The 25840-nt window shown below is 44.4% G+C and overlaps 1 protein-coding gene across 15 annotated transcripts in view; it reads right to left on the minus strand.

Moving 5' to 3' along the window:
* NRXN1 (neurexin 1) overlaps positions 1–25840 on the minus strand; it is a 1439010-nt gene that overhangs the window by 787741 nt on the left and 625429 nt on the right. For all 15 annotated transcript variants that reach the window (XM_088477984.1, XM_088477983.1, XM_088477988.1 and 12 more), the window contains one exon: positions 443–881. In XM_088477984.1, coding sequence (XP_088334110.1) covers positions 443–881 — 439 coding nt within the window. The remainder of the gene's footprint in view (positions 1–442; positions 882–25840) is intronic.

Raw genomic sequence — 25840 nt, forward strand, 5'->3', positions numbered from 1 at the left:
TATAGTGTAAGGGGTATAGTTACCAAAGTGCAGCTTTATAGAAGTGGAGTTGTTGCCCTTAGCAATCAATTAGATTCTAGCTATTATCTTCTAGAAGGTGCTAGATGAATGATAAGTAGAATCTGATTAGTTGCTATGGACAAACAAAAAACCCACACTTTAGTAAATTTACCCCTAAGACATAGCAATGTGCCACTTCAGGTCTAAAAGGCTTAGAAACAAACAAAAGTTCCTTTCCCCCACCTACATTCTGTAGCAAGTAGGATATTATGTATGTTAGGTTTTATAAGAGCAAGGGGATGGTCTTATGAATATTTCTGAATGCTACAAAATGATTGTCAACTTTTTTTTAGATTAAGTGATATTTACATATTAGCGTTATGAATATTTCTTCATTTAAAGCTCTCACCATTTCTTTTTCATAATCAGAAAATGCGCTTACCTGTGCGTCCATCGCGCTGGAAGTCCACATGATACCATTCTCCGTCGTTTACTTTTTTCTGCAGTGCCTTTATCTTAATAGTCCCTGATCCCATGTCCAAAAGTAAATACAGATGACCATCCAGCATCTCAATGGCGAAGAAATCGACCTTGATCATTTGTGGGTTCTTGGCGTCTTTTTGGTGCCGAGGTTTGCCGTGACTGAAGAGTATTAGCCCGTTGGGTTCGGTTGTGCGGAAGTCAAAGGATATTGAGCCGGTCTTTTTGGCGTTCCATTTTGGTAAAGAGATAAATGACTCTGGAGTCTCAAAAGTGATGGGATCTAACGTTGCTACATTTTCACATTTAAAGGCGACCACACCGTGTACCTTCATTTTAGCGTCACCTTGCTTGGCTAGACGTGACAGCTCTAGTCGTACGTCATTGTTTTTGTATACAACCTGCAAAATATAAAAACAAATAACATTGTAGTTTACTAGTTTATGTGTTGGCAGCAAATATAATCATACTCACATCATAGATTACAGTACATTTGACATTTTGGGGGCGGGGAGTTGATGCAGAATCGCAAGCAAGTGTGTTTTGCGGATGGATCTTGCGATGTTTAGCCGAGTGTACGCAATTATGAACAACTACGGGTAAGTCAACTCAGTCACATCTCCACTTGCGGTTGAAGGCGCCTAACTAGGTGGCAATAGGGCATTCGCACATTGGGCCTGATTTAGCATGGATTGCTGTTGCAACAGTGTATGTAGTTCGACCGATGGTGCGTACTACGCGTACGTACTGTATGCAATGCGCGTGTGTGAGTTAGCATTGCGATCACTGAAGCAGAATAACAGCCATCGCAGAGTGAGTGACGGGAGCTCAGCATTTGGGGGTGGTGATGTGGGAGTGGTTGGAGAAACGCAGGCGTGTCTGTCTGTTTGAACGCAGTTGCATAGGCGTGCATAAATTAGCCACTGAGACGGCCAACCCAGTTTGCGTAGATCCCGATGTATAAACAGGACTGCAAGGTATTACGGATTCGAAATAGTGGTAGCGGACGTCTCTATGCTGGCTGTGCAATGGCTTTGCATTTGCATTCAATACCATATTTTCACAGCAGACGTCCGTGTGTAATCGCAGCTGCCATTGCAATAGCGTTCCGCGCTGAATCAGGCCCAAAGACTGAGTTGAACAGAGTTTAATTTATTTATTACCAGTTATCACATGGACACACTAGGGTTCATTTGTTATCAGAAACCAATTAACCTACTAGTATTTGGAGTGTGGGTAGAAACCGGAGTACCCAGAGGAAACCCATGGGAACGTAAGGAGAACATACAAACTCCACACCGATAATACTTTGGTCAGGAATTACGTACAGTACAGGGCTGGTGCAAATGGACACTGATAATAATAATGGCTACTTCCACAAGTGGATGGATAGGGGCGGAGCGACTGCTTAGATGTGCATTTTTAAGTGCACGCAGTGCAAATTCAGTTACGTGCAACTCTGCATTTCAAACACTTTGCCACATATTCCATTAATGCATGATGGAACTTAATTTTATGATGTAAAAAATCCAGCTGGTTACTTTTAACTTGTATCCATCGTTTTCCTAAATTTTTCCATAGGCTACAAACGTAACTAGTTATACAAAGGTGGGCCGGTGGCCCATTAGAAATGTGCTTTGCCACTATTTATTACCAATTATTTATTATAGCGCACACATATTCTGCAGTGCTTTACAGGGAATATTTGTCCATTCACATCAGTCCCTGCTCCAGTGGAGCTTACAATCTAAGGGCCTGATTCAGGGCCCGGGGTATTTTTTTATTTGAACGGCCTCCAGTCATTCAAAAAAAGGCGTTGACCGGCCACAGCTTGTGGTAGTCAGTGGGGCCACTTGTGATGTCAGTGGGGCCGGTAGGCGTTCCCATGGTCTCGCGCATCCGGGTCTCGCGCATGCGCACAACGGAGTCGGCTCCGTCGTGCGCATGCGCACTGAGCCACCATCGACCCGCTTGCGAGTGCTCAGCGCTCGCGAGCAGGTCTGAATCTGGCCCTAAATTCCATACTACATGCACACCGGGGTTAATTTTGTCAGGACCCAATTAATCTACCAGTATATTTTTGGGAGGAAACCCACGCAAGCACAGGTAGAATATACAAACTCCGCACAGCTAGGGCCGTAGTGGGAATCAAACCCACGACCTCTAGGGGTCATTCAGACCCGCTCGCGAGCGCAGTTGATGTTGCCCCACTGCGCATGCGCACGACGGAGGGAGCTCTGTCGTGCGCATGCGCGAGACCAGGGTAGCGACGGGCTCTCCGTCGCTCCGGGTCTCGCACCAAAGGGGGCGTGCTGTCGATGTTGATTGACAGCACGCCCCCTTTGGTGGAGGTGCTGGGGGCGTGGCTGCCAGATGGAGGCGTTCCCATGGGAACGCCTACCGTCTGAAGCCGGCCCCACTGACATCACTAGTGATGTCAGTGGGAGTGATTTTGGCTCTGATAGAGCCAAAATCACTCCAGGGCTTGTGCAGGGAGACCCTACCGCAGGGTCTCCGTCGCAAGCCCGATGGTCATGGATCATGGTCATGGATCATCATGGACGCTCGCATAAGCTGTGGGTGGTCACCCACAGCTATGCGAGCATCCAGGAGGACGCTCCATTTTCATGGAGGAGGGCCCTGATTCAGAGCGTTCGGCTCTGAATCAGGCCCTCAGTGCTCTGAGGCAGTAATGCTAACCTTTACACCATTTGCGCTGCCCACTATCATTCACAATTCAAACCACAATGCCTCGTTTTACTTAAAAGTGATACTGGTGAGTACTCTCAAACAGGCTCACTACCTAGCTCTCATTGCATTGCACCGCAGTGTAGTATAACCTCCATGATGATATGAAACAAAACCCCTATGTTATAAATATTTTGCAGCAGTGTTAATACCAGAGCGTGTGTGACCAGCTAGCAAGCCTCTAAAGTTGCAGAAATGCTCTTTTCAGATGGCAAATTAGTACAGTAGATTCACATACAGGGACATAGTAGCAAGTGATATCACACAAAGTGTAACTGACATGCTGTGTGTGCATTTTGTTGTGCAGCAGTCCTATTAGGACGGTGAGACACCAGAAGATGTGCTACATGGAGTCAGCTGTCTGCAATGGACTGATCAGCAATTGCTCAACTCACGTTACTTTTAACAAAGATGAATTCTCCCCATCTATCCTCATTTTTGCTGGTGAGTCCAAAAATCAGCTTTCAGGAGGTATGAGTGTATGGAGTGAGGTGGATGGTGAGCAACCAAGATAAGACTTCAGTGAATTTTACCTATATGCTCCATAACTGAACAGTTTTGTATTGGAGCTTATATGAACTTTAATAATATAAAGCAAAATCCTAACTAGACCAAACAGTTATTGGGGTAAAGCTGATGACCAAATAACTGACAATAATGGTTCAAGGACCATGCAGTGCAGCAGCGGGTGTTAAGATGAAGAATTTATGAGGATCTTTAAAGAGCCGGAGTCACGCCACCATTGGGTGCTATGGCAGGGAAGGTGTTGGGGTGTAGCCTACAGTACTTTAATGAATGAGTTACTTTGCTACTCTCCAGGAATGTCCAGGAGACTCCTGAATTTCGGAGGAGAGTTGAGCAGCCTCCTGAACCCGTCTACTTCTGTTGATGATGGTCTCAGTGATACGATTCGCGGTGAGTTACATCATCATTACCCGTTCCTGAGCTGCACAAAGTTGCAAGTTGCTGTGATTCACGGCACCACCTTCCCTGCACATCCCACCCATGCCTCTGGAGAGTGCTCTCCAGCGCTGTCTTCTCCTCTCTGTGCAGTGACAGCGGCAGGATGATGTCACTGAGGTGCCACTGTGCATGGGGCATTCAGCCCACACCACTGTAGGGTTTCACAGTACTGTACAGACACATGTACAGTACTTACCTCCTCTAGGTGAGACCAGTATTACCTGTATTACTGCTGTTATAGGCATCAACAGTGACCACCGCTGTTATCCTGCATCACTGTGCTGTTATAGGCATTACCAGTGACCACCGCTGTTATCCTGCATCACTGTGCTGTTATAGGCATTACCAGTGACCACCGCTGTTATCCTGCATCACTGTGCTGTTATAGCATTACCAGTGACCACCGCTGTTATCCTGCATCACTGTGCTGTTATAGGCATTAGCAGTGACCACCGCTGTTATCCTGCATCACTGTGCTGTTATAGGCATTACTAGTGACCACCGCTGTAATCCTGCATCACTGTGCTGTTATAGGCATTACCAGTGACCACCGCTGTTATCCTGCATCACTGTGCTGTTATAGGCATTACAGGTGACCACCGCTGTTATCCTGCATCACTGTGCTGTTATAGGCATTACCAGTGACCATAGCTGTTATCCTGCATCACTGTGCTGTTATAGCATTACCAGTGACCACCGCTGTTATCCTGCATCACTGTGCTGTTATAGCATTACCAGTGACCACCGCTGTTATCCTGCATCACTGTGCTGTTATAGGCATTACAAGTGACCACCGCTGTTATCCTGCACCAGCGTGCTGTTATAGCATTACCAGTGACCACCGCTGTTATCCTGCATCACTGTGCTGTTATAGCATTACCAGTGACCACAGCTGTTATCCTGCATCACTGTGCTGTTATAGGCATTACCAGTGAGCATCGCTGTTATCCTGCATCACTGTGCAGTTATAACATTACCAGTGACCACCGCTGTCATCCTGCATCACTGTGCTGTTATAGCATTACAAGTGACCACCGCTGTTATCCTGCATCACTGTGCTGTTATAGGCATTACCAGTGACCACCGCTGTTATCTTGCATCACTGTGCTGTTACAGGCATTACCAGTGACCACCGCTGTAATCCTGCATCACTGTGCTGTTATAGGCATTACCAGTGACCACCGCTGTTATCCTGCATCACTGTGCTGTTATAGGCATTACCAGTGACCACCGCTGTTATCCTGCATCACTGTGCTGTTATAGGCATTACAAGTGACCACCGCTGTTATCCTGCACCAGTGTGCTGTTATAGGCATTACCAGTGACCACCGCTGTTATCCTGCATCACTGTGCTGTTATAGCATTACTAGTGACCATCACTGTTATCCTGCATCACTGTGCTGTTATAGGCATTACCAGTGACCACCGTTGTTATCCTGCATCACTGTGCTGTTATAGGCATTACCAGTGACCACCGCTGTTATCCTGCATCACTGTGCTGTTATAGCATTACCAGTGACCACCGCTGTCATCCTGCATCACTGTGCTGTTATAGCATTACCAGTGACCACCGCTGTTATCCTGCATCACTGTGCTGTTATAGGCATTACCAGTGACCACCGCTGTTATCCTGCATCACTGTGCTGTTATAGGCATTACCAGTGACCACCGCTGTTATCCTGCATCACTGTGCTGTTATAGGCATTACCAGTGACCACCGCTGTTATCCTGCATCACTGTGCTTTTATAGGCATTACCAGTGACCATAGCTGTTATCCTGCATCACTGTGCTGTTATAGCATTACCAGTGACCACCGCTGTTATCCTGCATCACTGTGCTGTTATAGCATTACCAGTGACCACCGCTGTTATCCTGCACCAGTGTTCTGTTATAGGCATTACCAGTGACCACCGCTGTTATCCTGCATCACTGTGCTGTTATAGCATTACCAGTGACCACAGCTGTTATCCTGCATCACTGTGCTGTTATAGGCATTACCAGTGACCACAGCTGTTATCCTGCATCACTGTTATAGGCATTACCAGAGACCACAGCTGTTATCCTGCATCACTGTGCTGTTATAGCATTACCAGTGACCACCGCTGTTATCCTGCATCACTGTGCTGTTATAGCATTACCAGTGCCCACAGCTGTTATCCTGCATCACTGTGCTGTTATTGGGGCATTACCAGTGACCACAGCTGTTATCCTGCATCACTGTTCTGTTATAGGCATTACCAGTGACCACTACTGTTATCCTGCATCACTGTGCTCTTATAGGCATTACCAGTGACCACCGCTGTTATCCTGCATCACTGTGCTGTTATAGGCATTACCAGTGACCACAGCTGTTATCCTGCATCACTGTTATAGGCATTACCAGTGACCACCGCTGTTATCCTACATCACTGTTATAGGCATTACCAGTGACCACCGCTGTTATCCTGCATCACTGTGCTGTTATAGCATTACCAGTGACCACAGCTGTTATCCTGCATCACTGTGCTGTTATAGGCATTACCAGTGACCACAGCTGTTATCCTGCATCACTGTGCTGTTATAGCATTACCAGTGACCACAGCTGTTATCCTGCATCACTGTGCTGTTATTGGGGCATTACCAGTGACCACAGCTGTTATCCTGCATCACTGTGCTGTTATAGCATTACCAGTGACCACAGCTGTTATCCTGCATCACTGTGCTGTTATAGCATTACCAGTGACCACAGCTGTTATCCTGCATCACTGTGCTGTTATAGCATTACCAGTGACCACCGCTGTTATCCTGCATCACTGTGCTGTTATAGGCTTTACCAGTGACCACCGCTTTTATCCTGCATCACTGTGCTGTTATAGCATTACCAGTGACCACCGCTGTTATCCTGCATCACTGTGCTGTTATAGCATTACCAGTGACCACCGCTGTTATCCTGCATCACTGTGCTGTTATTGGGGCATTACCAGTGACCACCGCTGTTATCCTGCATCACTGTGCTGTTATAGGCATTACCAGTGACCACAGCTGTTATCCTGCATCACTGTGCTGTTATAGCATTACCAGTGACCACCGCTGTTATCCTGCATCACTGTACTGTTACTGGGGCATTACCAGTGACCACCGCTGTTATTCTGCATCACTGTGCTGTTATAGGCATTACCAGTGACCACCGCTGTTATCCTGCATCACTGTGCTGTTATAGCATTACCAGTGACCATCACTGTTATCCTGCATCACTGTGCTGTTATAGGCATTACCAGTGACCACAGCTGTTATCCTGCATCACTGTGCTGTTATAGGCATTACCAGTGACCACAGCTGTTATCCTGCATCACTGTGCTGTTATAGGCATTACCAGTGACCACCGCTGTTATCCTGCATCACTGTGCTGTTATTGCATTACCAGTGACCACCGCTGTTATCCTGCATCACTGTGTTGTTATAGGCATTACCAGTGACCACCGCTGTTATCCTGCATCACTGTGCTGTTATTGCATTACCAGTGACCACAGCTGTTATCCTGCATCACTGTGTATACCGCTGTTACTGCTGTTAATCCTCCTGTTACTCTATTGAAACTAACCAGGTTCCACCAATAGGTTACAGAAATGTCCTCTTACATCCTGGCCAAACACGCTACAAACATGCACACACATCATGCCAAGGCGATTGCCATCAGTATCGTATGCTACAGTACACTATGGTACGCACTGCGATCGCACCATGCAATCCTATGGAATCGAGGGTGCGAACACAGTGCGCGTATCTGCTCGCGGACGCACTCCTCACGCCATGCGTGGTGCAATTTTCTGCATACGCATACAAATATGCAAGAGGACATATTTGTATATCAATTGTCATCTTCCAAGGGCCCCAGTAAAGAGCCCAGCCACGGCACCGGTACTATTACACTTGATTAGTGTGTCCTTATGGTCCATCCATTTTTATTATTTTATCACTTCCATCTGCATCAGACCAGCATCAACTTCAACTTAACCACTGAAACAGGTTTAGGTGTTTCCCTTTTGCAATTTACCATATGGCACTTTAACCACATCACTGATTTTGATCTATCTGGTACTGATCACTCTACTACAGTATATGTAACATTATCACATCTCTGGGCCGTGTGCGTCTTGAATTCTCCAAGCAGTATTAGGCATAGGCATTATTTCATAAGGTGACTGGACAAGCTGCAGCAATTATTCAATTTGCCTGTTCGACCAATTCATTCAAGGGTTTCTCCACACTCCCAGCATAATGCTAGATTACAATATTGACAAAGATCAGTCAGGAAAGACGTGAAAGGGAAGGCATAATATCTCAGGAGGAGGTGGCACATAATGGGACTGAAGCTGCAACTTATCAGCTACAAAGAGCCTTCAACAAGGCGACGAACACCGATTTCTCCTCTAAGAGCCTTTAACCCCTACGGACTGATTGCCTATGAATGCAGATATCGGGGTACAATGATTTCACAGTATAAACATCAGCAAGTGTTTTACTGTGACTGACTGGGTCATGTGGGTCAATGTTAATTGATGTCTCCAAATGACTACATCGATATGTTGCATAAATGCTTATTGGTTACTTCTGTAGAATACTTTGAATCGGCAATATTTATAGACTCGCAAAGTAACAAATTTCAATCATATGTTTCCACTGTCAACCAGCGGGAACTGTAACTAAGGTACAAGTTAACTAATACTGCTTTTATACTGAAATTCCGGGTCTGATCTGGAGGTTGGAACAGGGGGCCTGATTCAGACCCGCTAGCGAGCGCTGAGCGCTCGCGGGCGAGTCGATGTTGGCCCAGTGCATATGCGCACCACGGGCCCGGCTCTGTCGTGCGCATGCGCGAGACCCGGATAGCGATGGTCAAGCTGTCGCTATGGGTCTTGTACCAAAGGGGGAGTGCTGTCGATGCTGAGTGACAGCACACCCCCTTTGGTGGGTGTGCCGGGGCGTGGCTGCCCAGACGGAGGCGTTCCCATGGGAACGCCTACCGTCTGGGGCCGGCCCCACTGACATCACTAGTGATGGTCACCCACAGCTATGCGAGCGGCCAGGAGGCCGCTCTAAAAAAAGAGAAGGACGGCCCTGATTCAGAGTGAGCGCTCTGTTAGAGTGTCCTGCTCTGAATCAGGGCCTGGTTTCCAATCCGGAACAGACCCGGAATTTCCCCGGTGCCAACCCAGGAATTCCTGGGTCGGTGTCGTTCACACCGGAGTCGGGTCTGCAGAGACCCAGCTTTTTCAGCGTTGAAGTGGACGCTTGGAGATGACGTCATCTCCAAGTGCTACTGAAGCCGGCCAATCGGCAGGCATGCGGCAAGATCCAGGTCACCGTGACCCGGATCGCTCCGTTTACACTGCAGGGTTTCACGTGTTATTCTCGTGTTAAACCCTGCAAGTTAGCTGGGTTGGATTGCCGGGTCACTCGACCCGGCAATCCAACCCTTTCCCTTTTTACACCAAGGAGCTATCCCTGCAATAACCCAGGTTTTAGCTCTGGTGTAAAAGGGATATAAATTTAAACAGCATCTACACATGATCATAATATCATTCTAAAGGTGCCTACACACTAGACGCTGTGCTCATGATGCGATATCATGAGCGATTTCCCTTGAACTCTCCCCAGCAGCTCCCCGGGAAACGATATGGTGCTAAAAGGGTCCAATCTGACCAATGATCTATTGTGCGTCCTCAACGATTTCCAGGGCGTCATGTATCAGATTGGCAGATTTTGCCTGCTGCAGGCAAGATCTGAATATGCGATGTACGACCCACGGGTACGCGCACCGGCATCTTGATCGTGAGTGGACACTCACGATTTGGACACAGTTTACATGATTTGTCATTCCGATGCGTCGAAATCAGGCGAATTGTGCAAAATATTGTCTAGTGTGTACGCACCATAACACAAGCTATAAAGATCTAATATACTACATCCAGGGCCAGATTAACAATGGGGTGGATAGGACTACAGCTCCAGGCCTCTACATCAAAATAGGCCCATCATCATGACAGCATGATTACCAGCCGCCCACATGTCGGCCATGAATAATATTTATTAAAATAGTATTTTAATTGTCACCAGGTCGCTCACCCCACCCTCCTACCCCAACCACATGCTCACACCTCATGTCATCTGTCTGTCTTCCCTCACCCCTAGACTGTAAGCTCCTAGGAGCAGGGTCCCCCTCCCTCCTGTTCTCACAGCCCTCTTCTCTAGCCCTTCAAAAACAGCCTCCATCTACTCATTGGTCATTTAGCTTGGAATTCCCCTCACTCATAGTCGTTTATCTCTTCCAGCGGCTCTACTCCTGCAAGTCGTACTGTCACTATTGGAGACAGGTTCAACTGTTTGCCAATTACTCCCTTGCTCACCTTGCTTCCCAGCTGTATTGTGTACTGAGAATTGTGGTGCTAACTCCTATTAGAGCTCTGCTTATGATTCGGTTACTGTATTGTAACGTAATGTTCAGTGTACCCTGTACTGTCCTACTGTTGCCGTAAGTACTGTCCTGTGAACCACTTGGTACAGTAGCTTATAAATAAAATGTAATAAGTATAATAATTTTCCTCACAGAATGATGCAATTTTTCTGCTTGTAGGTATTTAGTGAGACATTGGGGCTGATAGTGTAGTGGGTGTACATGCCCTATAGCACTGGCCACACCTCCTCCACATCCCACAATAGGTCTTTGGTCAATTTCAGCCACAGCCCATGTGGCCCTTTATCCAGCCCTGACTACATCTTCCCCACATGATCTACTGTAACAACTATGATTGTATACAGAGAGTTTATATAGCTACAGGGTAAAACTATACAATGACAACTGCATCTGCCAGCCGAAACTAAGGTACACTATGTAGACAAAAGTGATTGGACACTGACAGCAAATAGATCAATGAGATATTACTGACGTCAGTATTTTGTATGTCCACCACGTGCAGTGATTACTGCAGACACCCTTCTTGGCAAACTGTCCCCAAGTTCCCGAACAACAGCAGGCGGTATGTTCTGCCATTCCGCTTTAAGTACAGTGAAAAACTGTGACACTGAAGAAGGTTGAGTCGGCCTAGAATGCACTCGTTTCTCCAATTAATCCCAGAGGTTCTCAATGGGGTTAAGATCTGGACTCTGAGTTGGCCACTCTATCCGGGTTACCAAATTTTCTGTATACCAGTCCAGCATCGCCCTGGAAACATGACAGGTGACACTGTCGTCCTGATAAAAACATTTGTTGTTTCCGTAGAACTACAAGTGCATGGGCCTCCCTACCAAGTGTTCTTGTCGAAACGGCCACATTAGTGGCCATTTGGAACCTGTGTGCAATGGTATGCATGGTATGCATTTCGCTTGCACTGGGGGTGTCCAATCACTTTTGTGTATATGGTGCGACTTGTCAATGTTAATAGACAAAAGTTTCCCAGATACACCATTAAAATCTGTAAATTTTAGGCTAACTTTGGAAAGCAGAGGAAAGTTGACATCTAAGGGAACGCGGAGAAGAATTGTCTCTCCGAGGTAAGGTACTAAGGGCCTGATTCAGAGCCGAACGCTCTGACCAGATCGCTCGCTCTGAATCAGTGCCCTCCTCCATGAAAATGGAGCGGCCTCCTGGCCGCTCGCATAGCTGTGGGTGACCACCCACAGCATATGCGAGCGTCCATGATGATGGTCGCGATGGTCTTGACCATCGCGACCATCAGGCTTGCGACGGAGACCCTGCGGTAGGGTCTCGCTGCCGCAAGCCCTGGAGTGATTTTGGCTCTATCAGAGCCAAAATCACTCCCACTGACCTCACTATTGATGTCAGTGGGGCCGGCTTCAGACGGTAGGCGTTCCCATGGGAACGCCTCCATCTGGCAGGCACGCCCCCGGCACGCCCACCAAAGGGGGCATGCTGTCAATCAACATCGACAGCACGCCCCCTTTGGTGCGAGACCCGGAGCGATGGAGAGCCCGTCGCTCGCCAGGTATCTCGCATGAGCACGACGGAGCTCCCTCCGTCGTGCGCATGCGCAGTAGGGGAACATGACCCCCTAAGTTTAAGTGTCTGACATTCTAACAATTCTAAACATTGTCACACTCATGTTTATAACTGTTATAATGCAGTTTGTATAATAATTAATTGTGATTGCAATGCTCCATGCCTAAACTCTGGGCCTAATTCAGACCCGCTCGCGAGCGCAGGACGCTCGCAAGCGGGTCGATGGTGCCCTAATGCGCATGCTCACGACGGAGGGAGCTCCGTCGTGGGCATGCGCAAGACCCGGCGAGCGACGGGGTAGCCGTCGCTCGGGGTCTCGCACCAAAGGGGGCGTGCTGTCGATGGTGACTGACAGCACGCCCCCTTTGGTGGGCATGCTGGGGGCATGGCTTCCAGACAGAGGCGTTCCCATGGGAACGCCTACCGTCTGGGTCCTGCCCCACTGACATCAGTAGTGATGTCAGTGAGAGTGATTTTGGCTCTGATAGAGCCAAAATCACTCCAGGGCTTGCGGCAGCAAGACCCTACCGCAGGGTCTCGTCGCAAGCCCGATGGTCGCGATGATCTTGACCATCGCGACCATCATCATGGACGCTCGCATAAGCTGTGGGTGGTAACCCACAGCTATGCGAGCGTCCAAGAGGCTGCTCCAAGTTGAGGTAGGAGGGCCCTGATTCAGAGCGAGCGCTCTGGTCAGAGCGTCCGGCACTGAATCAGGCCCTCTGTCATCAGGTCATAATTGTATTTGATTGATGCAGGACATAAGATGTGGATTTGGGTCCTTGTAAGATAAATGATAAGTGAACAAATAAATAATGAATGACTAATACCTTGGCGAGGCACAAGAAACAAAATAACACTTTGTTGCATTAATTCTTCTGTGTCTGTTGTGTGAAATGCATAAAGCACTGAAGTGCCGATTTCACATCAGGAAAATACGTGGCTTTATGTAATAAAATACGTGGCTTTATGTAATAAAATACGTGGCTTTATGTAATAAAATACGTGGCTTTATGTAATAAAACTGCTTTATGTTACACCTCATCAGGAGCTTTTGCCAACAAAATGAATAATTAATTTTTATTGCAACACCACTGCATAATTTCCAGGGATGTTCTGCAGCTGTGCTGGTGCATATGTGGATGTGATGTACACTACATGTACAGCCCTTTACATAACGTACCATTTCACATCATTAATGCACAATTCTAACGTATTTTAATTATATAATAAATCATAGAAGATATACAGCAAATAGAAGAGCAGACGCAGAAATATGCACCCAAGAAAAAAGAAGTGACATATTGCAAAATCATTTTTTTTTAGAATTGCCATGGTTGATGTAGTGGTTAGCATTACTGCCTTACATCACTGAGGTTATCAGTTCAGTGCCCGATCATGGCCAATCTGTGTGGAGTTTATATATTCCTCCCACACACCAAAAACATAATGTACTGGTAGGTTAATTGGCTGCTGAAGAAAACGTTACCCAAGTGTATGTTTGTCTAGCTCCCCTGGGGCAGGAACAGATGTGATGACCAAATATATTTTCTGTTCTTCTTTAGCCTTTAGATGCTTTCTGCTGCATTAGCATTTTTTTTTTAGATCGCTGCTGCGTCCAAAGACAAGGGGTATATTTACTAAACTGCGGGATTTTAGAAGTGGAGATGTGGCCTATAGCTACCAATCAAATTCTACTTAACGTTTATCTGGCACCTTTCAGAACATAATATATAGAATCTGATTGGTTGCTATGGGCAACATCTCCACTTCTAAAATCCTGCACTTTAGTAAAGTGTGAATCAGGCTCAATGGGAGGGATGTATTATAGCAGCACTTAACGTGCACTACCGATGAACATCTCATCGGCCGGAGCGGTGGAGTGTTAACTCCCCCCTCCGGTGATCCCTGCCTGAGTACACAGTGCATCAGCCTAGTGCTCATGCACTGTGTCTCTGTCCCGGCCATCTCCACGGAGCATGCACGGAATCTCGCAAGTATCGCGAGATCCCGCGTGCAGCCCAGAAGCCGGCAGCCGCCGCAGCAGGGACAGCGCTGTCCCTGCTGTGGGGATAGGGCATCGCCAGGCTGTAGCTGTCGATAGTGACAGCTACAGCGGGTGGAACGGTTAGGCGATCTGACCGTTCATATATGGCCCAGGCTATCGGCACTGCTATCTTGTAGATAGCAGCGCCGATAATGACAAGGGCGCATTTCCCGCCAAATCCCCTGATCATACATCGGGGAGAAGTGGTATCAACGCAACCGCTTCAAAGCTTTTTACATCTCCCACAATATCCGCTGCTTAATATGTGTGCACTATATAAATAACTATAAGTATATACAGTATATATAGTTGTTTCACATTTATTTTATTTAAAAAATAAGAAAAGGCAAAAATAACACGATTTTGGTGCATAATACTGCTCCAGCCAAGCGTACACACGTGATGTTCAGTTATTCCCATACATATTCAACATATATAAAAAATGTACATCATTGAACCAATGTTAATTTAAATTTCATTTAGGTAATCTCTCCAGCTATCATTCTCAAATTAAATTTTGAGGGAACTTGATTGCTTAAAAGCCCTTTGCACAGGACCATTTGGCTGATATATGATATAAGGCTCGCCGCATTTCAAAGCTTTTTTTTCCCCCTGAAACCGTAGCTAAGTGTTGAACTTTACTTGCTAACTGCCTCAAGGTCAAAGTTACAATAGTTACATCCGGCGCGGAGGCTCTAAGTAGCACATTCTTGCAGAAAAGGGAACATTAATATCTTTATCAATTGGGAACAGTAGTGGGGATGAAATTATCTAAAGAGGTGGAAGTCAATTTCTTATTGAGAGGATTTTGACTGAATTTAAAACAGTTTTGCCATTTCTTCCTATGTAAGTATGCATAAGTATCATCAGAATAAATTGTAACATTATGTTCTTATCTACAAGTCGAACAATTCCCAGCATCTAGGCTGCTAATCTTGAAGACGGTATTTTGTAATTAAACACTAGTGCCGGCAATTATCAAGCTCTGTTTTCAGACATGATTTATTTATATTCCACTCTATCATCTGACTTCCTGCATTTATCCCCTAATAAGTCACACTGTCCCAATTATATCATGGTGCTTTCCCCTTATTGCTGCAGGTCAGCCATTACACAACATGATAATTGTGTAAGAAAGCGTGAGACAACATGAGGTCATTTCTCTCATAGGGGCCTTTTTATCATTGAATATTTGCAGTATATCTCCTGTTCAGGTTTCTATGGGGGCTGCGAAGCTGTCAGATTTATCAAGCTCCGTAATGCGATGGCCCCCGGCAGCTGTAACTGCCACTTTAGTCTATGGGCCATGGATCACAGAAGACACACTGGAACCCTCCATGGCAAAGGGAGCTGCACCAGGACAGTAAAAGGTTGGTGCGACCAGTGCCATGGCACAGGGCACCGCAGGGCAGGGGGCGCTGTTTGGGTCTGTTAACTTTCCTGTTTATCATTCTCACTTGTTGCTTCCTCTTCTTTTATCCCCAGCATCTCCTGGCCTCCCCTATCTCTTCCCTGGCCCTTCCCCATGAGGCCATGGCACTTTTTCAGATGCACTCTCTTATGTCCCTATTTAAAAAATGGCGGGGGGGGGGGGCATTAATGCTCTCTCTGGCACAGGGCACCAAAAAGCCTAGTTACGGCTCTGGAGGCCACAACTCCTGAAGTAGAAGTGAAATTATAGCTTTCGCGTTCATTTCACTTATGTACACACCGCAAAGAGGTGCTCCTGTACCTGCACATGTGATCAATAGTACATTTGGGCGATTGTTAATGTCTTAATGCTGTGAATCGAGGTGATAAGACATATATAGGAATATAGTATATAGGAATGGGAAAATCATTATGGGCCTGGTACAGAGATAGCTGATAATGCAGCCGCTCTCGCAATAGCGGTTGCGGGAATATGCAAATTATAATCTCAGCCTTCCCTTTGTGCTTGACGGTGCGATGGAGGTTACTAGAGGTGAGATGCCCACTTCCAAGTTGTGTGGTCTGTGCATTTGCAATGACCTCTGTAAGTACACCGACATTGACGCAACATCAGTCGCACCATCGACATTAGCGGTAGCCTATGGTCTACTCTAGGTAATCTCCTCTAATCCAACTAACCATGGCCTCTGAAGCATTGTATTTACGATTAGGAACACAGCAGTTTCCCAGGCACACCCGTGACACTCCCCTAACACGCCCATGAAACTGCCTTTTTTGTGCTCACTTTAGGACTCCACCCTGATGCGGCCCTGGGATTGCAAACCCCCTCTCAAGTGTTAGCGATTCCGTACCCAATTGAGGTCAGCATAGATCACTTGGGTTCTCGTGTGCGCAGTATGGGATTTCTGGACTTTACACGTATACGCACTAGCAAAACTTTGTTCAACTACGTAATTCTCCATCTCTGTATCAGGGGCAATGTATGGTCCAGCATTTTACTGGGCTATAGTACAAATAGGATTTCTGCTTGAAATTGCCTGTTAAAACCTCAGAAAAAACTCAGTTGCTGCAGTTTGACAAATATGTAGCGAATGCCTGACTTTCTCAGCAACACTTGTAACAATGGAAGTATCTGATAAAGGTAATATTTTAACGCTAGGGAAATGTTCGATTTAATTTAAAGGACAACTGAAAATGGCATTAAATGGGCAGACACCATCATAAAACTTTTAGCCTATAAATAAATTTGAGTCAGAAAGCTCCAATAGCAAAGGATGTCCAAGTCTCTTCTTATAGGCAACAATCCACCAATCTATAGAAATTCACTTAAACATCTAGACTGCAGGTTAATATTACAGATCTAGCTAGCTTTACGGTTCTTTCCTATTGCAAAGTGAAATGGGGCATGTAGAATGCTGGGGGAGATGTAAGATTTATCCAAAGTCATCAACATCAACAGTTGTAAGATATAGCTGGATAGCTGACAACTGTTTCTAATCTAAAGATTTTCCCTGTATCTCCTTTACCCTGCCAAAGTCTCTATTTTTCATTATTGACTAACTGCTCCGTACAATTTCTCTCATACTATACATTGATTACAATTCACACTACAATTGTATTTCAGTTCCTTGGGCTTTATGATTATATTTATTTAAGAGTATTTAAAATACAAAGAATTACAATATTAGTGTGTTCAGAGGGCATGTCATGATGGGGATTGTAGGGCATTGAGGCCTGTCTAGGCTGTGCTACATGTAGCATGCATACAAGCACTTTTCACAGCTGTGTCTTCAGGAGGTTCAATTAATAATGGACATTAGAGAAATGCTACAGGACAGCAAATGTGTTTAACTGTCAGCTGCGCACATTCCCTGTGTCGAGAGCTGGGAGGGAGGGGTACTACTCATCAGGGGCGTAACTAGGTATTTGAAGGCCCCATAGCAAATAATTGTAAGGGTCCCTAGAAACCACCCAATGGAGAAAAATATATGTAACTTTGACAAGGAAGATGGGTCCCTCTAAACTCTGGGCCCCATAACAGCTGTCCCCCTTGCACCTATGGTAGTTACGCCCACGCTACTCATGCCCAAGACCGATGGAGGGGTCCGGTGGGGGCCAGGGTCAGATCCTGATGATAGCCACTATATAGAATTTTTTTTTTACATTTCTATGGTGGGGGGCATGGCCATACCTCCCGGAATTGGCACGGCCCCACCCAGTACACGGGCCCTTTGGAGCTTTCGATGGTCCTGCATTTCCTCGCTCCCTGCATGCTGACACACTCCACAACAATCATTAGGTTATATATATGGGAGACGTATTAAACCTTCTAAAGATGGAGAAGTTACCCATAGCAACAAATCAGTTTGTTACTATCATTTTAAAGACAGTACTTAATAAAAGATACAATCTGATTGGTCAACTTCTCCACTTGCCCTGTTTAGAAGATTTAATACTTCTCCCACCTAAACCCACAACACAAAATCAAACGTCTTCTCAGGGGTGTTTCTAGAAAGGAGGGGGCCCATGTGCAGTCTCCGTCACGGACCCCCTACTCTCCGTCCGGCGGCCAGCAGCACACTGAGCGGTGTGCGGCCAGTGCCGCACTTACAGACTCTGGGCCTGAGTGTGCCCAGAGACCATAGCGCATTAGCAGGTCACCGGGAAAATGGCTGCGGCGGCCATTTTCCAGCCGTTTTTTATAGCACAGACACCAGCGCCGATGTGGGACTCCGGAGAGGTAAGTATAATATGGGTGCAGGGTGGGTGGTGCAGGCCCCCCTGGACCCAGTGGCCCGTGTGCCCCGGATACCCTGCACCCATTATAAATACGTCCCAGCCTATACCATTCATCTGTCCTGCTTTACGAGGGATAGTCATATTCCTGGAGGACTTTCCCACTGTCTCAATTGTCAGGCATCACCCTTGGGGGTGGGCATAACCCTTGTGGCCTGCATCAGCATGGTCACCATACTCTCTTTCCTGATTACAAATATCGGGAGGTAGGAACATGGAGGGGAGCAGACTTTTGCTTAACCTCCTCTCATGTTTGCCCAAGAGGTGTGCAGAATTAGGATCATACCATTACAAAGGAAGAAGACCGTGCATTTTTTTCTGCACCGTCACATTTATTTCAGCTCATAAATAATCCTTTATGTATCTGTATTGGAGGAAAAACTGAATCGCGCCTGTAGACGTATTCTGTCCTACTGCAAGACAATGTTATTATGCTCACAGAATACAGTAGCAAAATATGTTGTCTTAATCTACTATATAAAAGTGAAATTTTTCCTTCTGTCTTTCTATACAAATCCACAGTTTACAACCCGCGATCGTGAAATTTTACATACGAGCGTATTAAAACAAGTGGAGGCAACTAAAGAAATTTGAAATCGAAATTACTGTTAATTTTTAATTAATGAAAAAACACAATTTTTGCTTAGCAATCGCCCTCCACAGGTCAGGTATGGAATTACAAAAGGATTTAGTTTATCTACTATTTTTTCTTTTCTATCTTCTCTACTAAATCAAAATGAATTACTGTTAAGTTTTAGTTAATTAAAAACCACAAATTTTGCATAGCATTCGCCCTCTACAGGTCAAGTATGGAATTAGAAAAGGATTTAGCTTATCTACTATTTTTTCCTTTCCATCTTCTCTACTATATAAAAGTGAAAATTTGTCCTTCTGTACTTCTGTCTTTCTATACAAATCCACAGTTTTTAAGTGAAGATTGTGACATTTTACATATGAGCGTATTAAAACACAGTGGAAGCAACTAAAAATAATTAAAATGGAAATGAATTACTGTTAATTTTTAATTAATTAAAAAACACAGTTTTTGCTGGACGCCATTGTGGGGCCTCACGGCATATGGGTAGGGCCTCGGAGCAAGCGTTTTGTGTTATCATCTATTGTCATGATCTTAATGTTTATTATCGAAGAGAGCTTTAGCAGGCTTTAACAGCATTCTCAGCTCTCTGACTTTACAAAATTATGCAACAACATTAACTTCTTTCTTCCAACTGTGTCAAAATGATGACTTTGCAAGGACCCTGCTGTACTGTGAGCTGCCAAAATATTACACATGGAATGCTTCTCCAAAAGTTTTTCTGCACAGAAAACAGGGAGTTGCTGTAGATGGTCATCCTGGTATCAGAGCAACAGAAGCTCTTGGCCGTGTTTACACTGTACATCCTACAAATTTTGAATGCTTCTATCTCCGAAGTTTGCTTTACACCATTACAGGTCCTACTTCTTTCGAAGACCTTAGGACTGTTGATGGGGAAGTTTGTCACACTTTTCGTGAGGCCTGCCTAAGGAGAGGTTGGTTGGAGGATGATGTGTAAACAAACATTCTTAAAATCCCGGACAACGCCGGGTACTCCAGCTAGTCTTCCATATAAAAACGGATTATAGATGACCATTCAGCCTTTAAAATCAGTACCTGGATAAAAGATCGATAATTGATAGATCTACATTCAATAGGGCAACACCAGATGGTGTACATGCAATAGTCAACAGGTACAAAGGTCGACATGTACAAAAGGGCAACTGACAACAACAGGGTTAGGTTCAAATGTTCGACGCGCAAATAGTCGACACACAAATGGTTGACACAAAAATGTTGACACTTTTTTATTATTTTTTAAAATATTTTTAGGGTTAGGGTGAGGGTTAGGTTTAGGCACTAGGGGGAGGGTTAGGATTAGACACTAGGGAAAGGTTTCGGGTTGGAATTAGGGCTAAATTACAAAAATAAGGGTCAACCATTTTTGTGTTGACCATTTGAACCTGTCGACCTTTTGCTCTGTCGAACTATTGCATGTCTACCTTTTTATTGTTGATATTTTATACCACACCCTTAAAAGCTAGCATCTCCAGGTGGAGGAATCAGACAGACTGCTGGAGATAATTATTTTAAACCACTAACAGCATAACATCCAAGCTGTACTTTTCCTGAGATAATGAAATGCTTCTGGGGGGAACAAAAGATAAAAAAAAATTTCAAAAAAAGGAAGCCTTGTAATAGTCACTTTCTTGCCTTACTCGTCTTCAACTATTCCAGCAAATAACCAATATAAAAGATTATATTCATTATACTGCTAAAAATCAACATCGGCATAGCTAAAACCAATAAAACGCTATCCAGCCACATAAATTCCTAGCATGCCTCCAGTCCTAATGGCGTTTTATGTATTTGTTTATTTCAGTTTTGTAAGAAACATGACCGGCCAAGACAGTGTAATCAAGCCAGGGAGTTAAAGCAGAACTGAAAAAGGTCAGTAATCATGGCTTCTCTGGAATAGATCTTTATTAACGATGTGCAGAGAAAGCCGGATTTAAAGATTTTTTTTAATATACATATGCTATTATTACTGTATAATTATAAGGTTTAGAAACCAGGGTTCCACATTTCTCTCTGGCAGAATAAAGACTTTTGCTAAAAAAGTCATTACATAGTACGCATATTCATTATAGCAATAAATCATGTATCACGATAAAAACTGCATTCGCTACTTTTTCTCCTGGTTAAGAAGCTCAAGTAAACGTATTCCTAAATTGCACAGAATATGATAATTAGAGTGGATCGCCCTGTCTGTTCTTTCACACCTTTACTTTATCAGCACATTCCACTTATTAACGCTCATTTTCAAAGGAATAGACAATCTCCTGAGGCATGGGTTAAGGTAAGCCTAAATTACATTTCTAGCTTTACTTTAAAAGACTAAGGGGCATATCATATGTATCAAAGCTTGATGTGAGATAAAATTCTGAAATATATATCACCAACCAATCAGCTCTAAACTATCATTTCTTAAACACAGCCTGCAAAATGTAAGTTAGAAGCTGATTGGTTGGTGATATACAGTATATCTCACAATTTTATCTCACATAAAGCTTTGATACATATGCCTCTAAGGGCTCTATTTACTACAATCCACATATTGAATGCAGATTGTAGTGTGATATTACCGACTGAATTCGCATTGCGAATTCAGCCAATATCACAGGGATTTACTAAAAATCCCTTGCAGGGACAGAGCTTGCGATAAAGCTCTGTCCCTGCGAATCCCCTCTACACACTTATCACGGTATTTTTGCGAAAAATACCACGACAAGTGCCCACACATGAGCTGACCAGCCGCCACTAAGACCCGCCCCTGCCACTAAGCCTGCGATTGCAACCCCCTTCCCTTAATTACACTTACCTCCGGTGATCGGTGCTCCAGTGATGTCCTTCGTGACTACAATCGGCTGATCTCCCATCCTGCACTGGGAACCGGTCAGCTGACCGGGTCCCAGTGCAGGATGGGAGACCAGCTGACCGGAGGGGGGACATCACCGGACACCGGAGCCCCGATCTCCAGTCCCTGGACCCTGGTAAGTTTTTTATTCTATTTTATTTTAACAGTGATCAGCGTGTGGTCTGTTTAGACCACACAGCTGATCACTGGGGCCGGCTCTGGGCTCTGCTCTGCCTTTTAGAGCAGAGCAGGAGTCCGGTAACCGGGGGAGACCTTGGATAACGCCACCTCTAGGTAGCGTTATTATCACAGGACTTCCCCTGGTAGTTTTTCACAATTTATTTTTAGTAACTTGCACACAAATTATGGGAAATGCGATCTGATTGTTAAATATACTTAGGGCTTGGAGTAGAATTTTACGAATTGTACTCCAATTGCCCTTTAGTAACTTTAGGTGATACTAAAATAATGTGAAAAGGGTGTGAAAACACCCTTTTTCACTTTATTTTAGTAAAAATAATGTTAATAAATAGAGCCGTAAGGGCGCATAAACACTGGACAATTTTTATGAATGATAACGATATCGTTAAACGATATATTGTTCAAATCGTTCAGTGTGTATGAACTTAACGATGAATGATGCTCGCTCCCATGGGTTGTTAATGATATCCCTATTCGTCTGTACATGCAGCTCAATCTAGGTATATCATTAATGAATGCAGCATGGAACCGCACCCTCCTGCCGTCGTTCGTCATTGCCGGAATTGGCAAGTGTGGACACACTTAACAATGCGTGCACCTCCGCCGGGCCCGCTGCTGCCAACATCGCTCCGCACACACACCGTCCAGTGTGTACGGGGCTTAACTCAGCAAACACTACTTATTAATTGGAGAGAATCTTGGGGGAGGGGGGGTGATTCAATTCAGTGCAATAGCCATCAAAACCACAAGTTTTGCCTTGCAACCTACAGAGGATTGCAGGGCTGCAGAGACTTCCTGTAGACCTAGATGCTAAAGGGGGTGTGTAAACAGAAGCGGGCGCCCCATGTCACATCATTTAGAACATAGCAACTAGGGGTATGGTCATGGCATCATGGGTGGGCATGGTATTGCCTCTCCAGCATTGCAGGTCTTTACAGAGGCCAGGGCCTGGGTAATCCACACCTGCACCCTCCTCCTTCGGTGCCCCTAGTGGTGAGCAGAATGAAATGAAATGTACAGCATACTATAATTGGCTGATGTGTGCTGTGTGCTCTCCAATCACTGAATTGAATCGACTCCATAAACTCTTTATAGGCGTCATAGCCCCCAGGGTTTGGCTTGACAATGTTTTGTGGACCATCTGGCCAACAGATGTAAAAAAGGCAAAGTTAAAACTTCCACTTATGGTCTGCTGCTGCCACAGAGCCCAACTGCTGAGCCACAAGATCATTGTCCAGTCAGGCCACACACAACCAGTCAGGTCACTTCTAGCTCCATTTGGCCATGTTGGGGCTAATCTTTTTATTGCCATTGTCCCACTTTTGGAATCAATTTCCCATTATTGCCAGCCTTAATGAAAAGCATGTAACAGCTTTAAGGTTGACAGAGGCTAGATTTTTTTTGTAGGACGATCACGAACTTCTGTCTGTTATTACCCAGTTTTGTTCTATTAATGTTTACAATTGTACAGCACAACGGAATACGTTGCGCTATATAAGAAACTGTTAATAAATTAAATAAACTTGACTTAAATGGTATAATAACAACGTACACTACCAATAGCTTCAATCCAATTGGTTTGAGTATAAATACTCTCCACCAAAGGCAATCAGAATATTAATTTTGAACAGACTGCATTCAACAGCCACAAATTTGTTGATAACAACCAGTTGTATTATAGACAACATACAGAAACACATACAATACCTGCTGACCAAATTCTTAAAACAGCCCATGCAATGAAATCTATAGAGATTGGCTGGGTAGTTGTATATGATGAACGTTCCTAGTATGGAACTGGTCCGACTGGACCTGGCACCTTTGCTCCTTGGCATGTACGTGAGCAATCCCACACAGAGGAGCAATAAGGGTAAAATGCATGAGGGCATACCATACATTTTATACACATTAGAGTGGGCACCTAACTATTTGCCGGTTGCAAGAGAAGGCACACAGGCCTTACCAACATTACCAGCATTGCACTGCCAGTATGCCATTAATGACCAACATATAATAAATGTAAATTAATGTTTATATCAGAAATGTCAACATGTCAATTTCTAAACCTGTGATTAGTTATTAATGCTTTTTACATTCTCCATGAAAAGAAAATCATTCCATACCCCTGACAACAGGGAACAATTGAAAACTATTTAATGCATCCATTGCTATTGCCTGCAGCTGCAAATCACCCAAAGCACCAAGAAATCCATTTACTTCCCATCACCCTGGGAAACGTACAGCTGGTGACTTCTGCCAGTTTCCTAAAATGACGCTGTGACATATTATTTAAAAAACTAAAAAAATGAAGGAAAAAAAAAAAAAGTATTTGAAGCTAAGTAATATAAAATGACAGGAAAGCAGGATTAAAGCTTCCGGCACTTTACAGCTTAATAGATCTACTCTTAATAAGAGAATTGCTATTATATTATCCTGCATATCATAGATTAGAACAAAGCAAATATTACTATTGCAGTCAGAGCCGAGGAAAGCTGGCCTGGGCCCGGGTGAAGGGGGTGTAGCCTATTTGCGGGAGGAGTGGCCACGCCCCCTAAAAACTCTTTGTGCATCGCAGCAAAGCCACTTAGCCCGGTGCAAATTGAGGGGGAGGGGCACGATCAGTGTGATAGCTCCGCCCCACAGGCAGAGGAGACTCCCACTGCAACCCAGCACACACATATATATATATATGTTTTATATATATATGTAATATATATATATCTATATATATAAAACACGTCTCCGAGTGCCGCCTTGATATTGTTTCATATATACAAAACCTACAATATTTTTGGTCTGCACTCAAGAACAAATATCTCTGTCCAAGGCACAGCAAGAAAGCGTAAAGAGTAATTCACCAGACCAACTGCTCTCTGAATCTCATGACTAAGATCTCAGAGGGGATCGAAATGTTGAGAGGGGAATATGTTGTATAACATGTTTTCCCTGATGATAGATTAAAGGTATATTGAATTCTGGTGAGTGCTTCTTAAGCTTATTAGCTCTGTTTTAGATAGACAGACAGACGCACACAAACATACACACATTACATTCTTCTGCCACCAGATGGCGCTTTAAGAGAATTGTTCTTTGCATTGTATTTCTATCAAAGGAACCACAGCACTCCAAATGTAAAAAGTACACCTTTAGTTAGTCTGAATGGCCAGAACTAAAAAGTACTTTTTACATTTGAAGAAAGGTGAGTTGCTAGTTGGATAACAAAAGTTTATAAACAAATATTTGAATTTTGATCAAGAAGTTTAAAACATTTATGTAGTTATAAGAGGAAATAAAACATTTATATCAGTTGTATGGGCCAATACTAATTTATTTAAGGCAATAATATTTGTTTTTTCTTCAATTATTTATTCTATTAAGCCTGTGACATGATATAATGTAAAGTAAACCTTGGCGGAATACAATCATGCACACTAATGTGCGATTTACATTTTACTGGATAGTTCTGTTTATAAACCACAGATCAGTAGCTCTTCCCTTTAGACTTTATCATGAGGTCAGCTAAGTTCAGAGTTAATTTTCTGCTTAAACTATATTAGTGATAAGACGTTCTCAGCTCTATAAAGACACCCTAGTGCATTATTTGGCAACATATCAAAATTTGGTTGCAATCCATATCTAGCACAATCAGAAATCCCTTTGAAACCATAAACTTGGCCTCCAAGGTTCATTTAGCGAATGGAGGTTAATGAAACCAGAGGGACTGC

Source organism: Taudactylus pleione, unplaced genomic scaffold (assembly GCF_031769625.1).
Source record: "Taudactylus pleione unplaced genomic scaffold, aTauple2 ptg000206l, whole genome shotgun sequence".
NCBI lineage: Eukaryota > Metazoa > Chordata > Amphibia > Anura > Myobatrachidae > Taudactylus > Taudactylus pleione.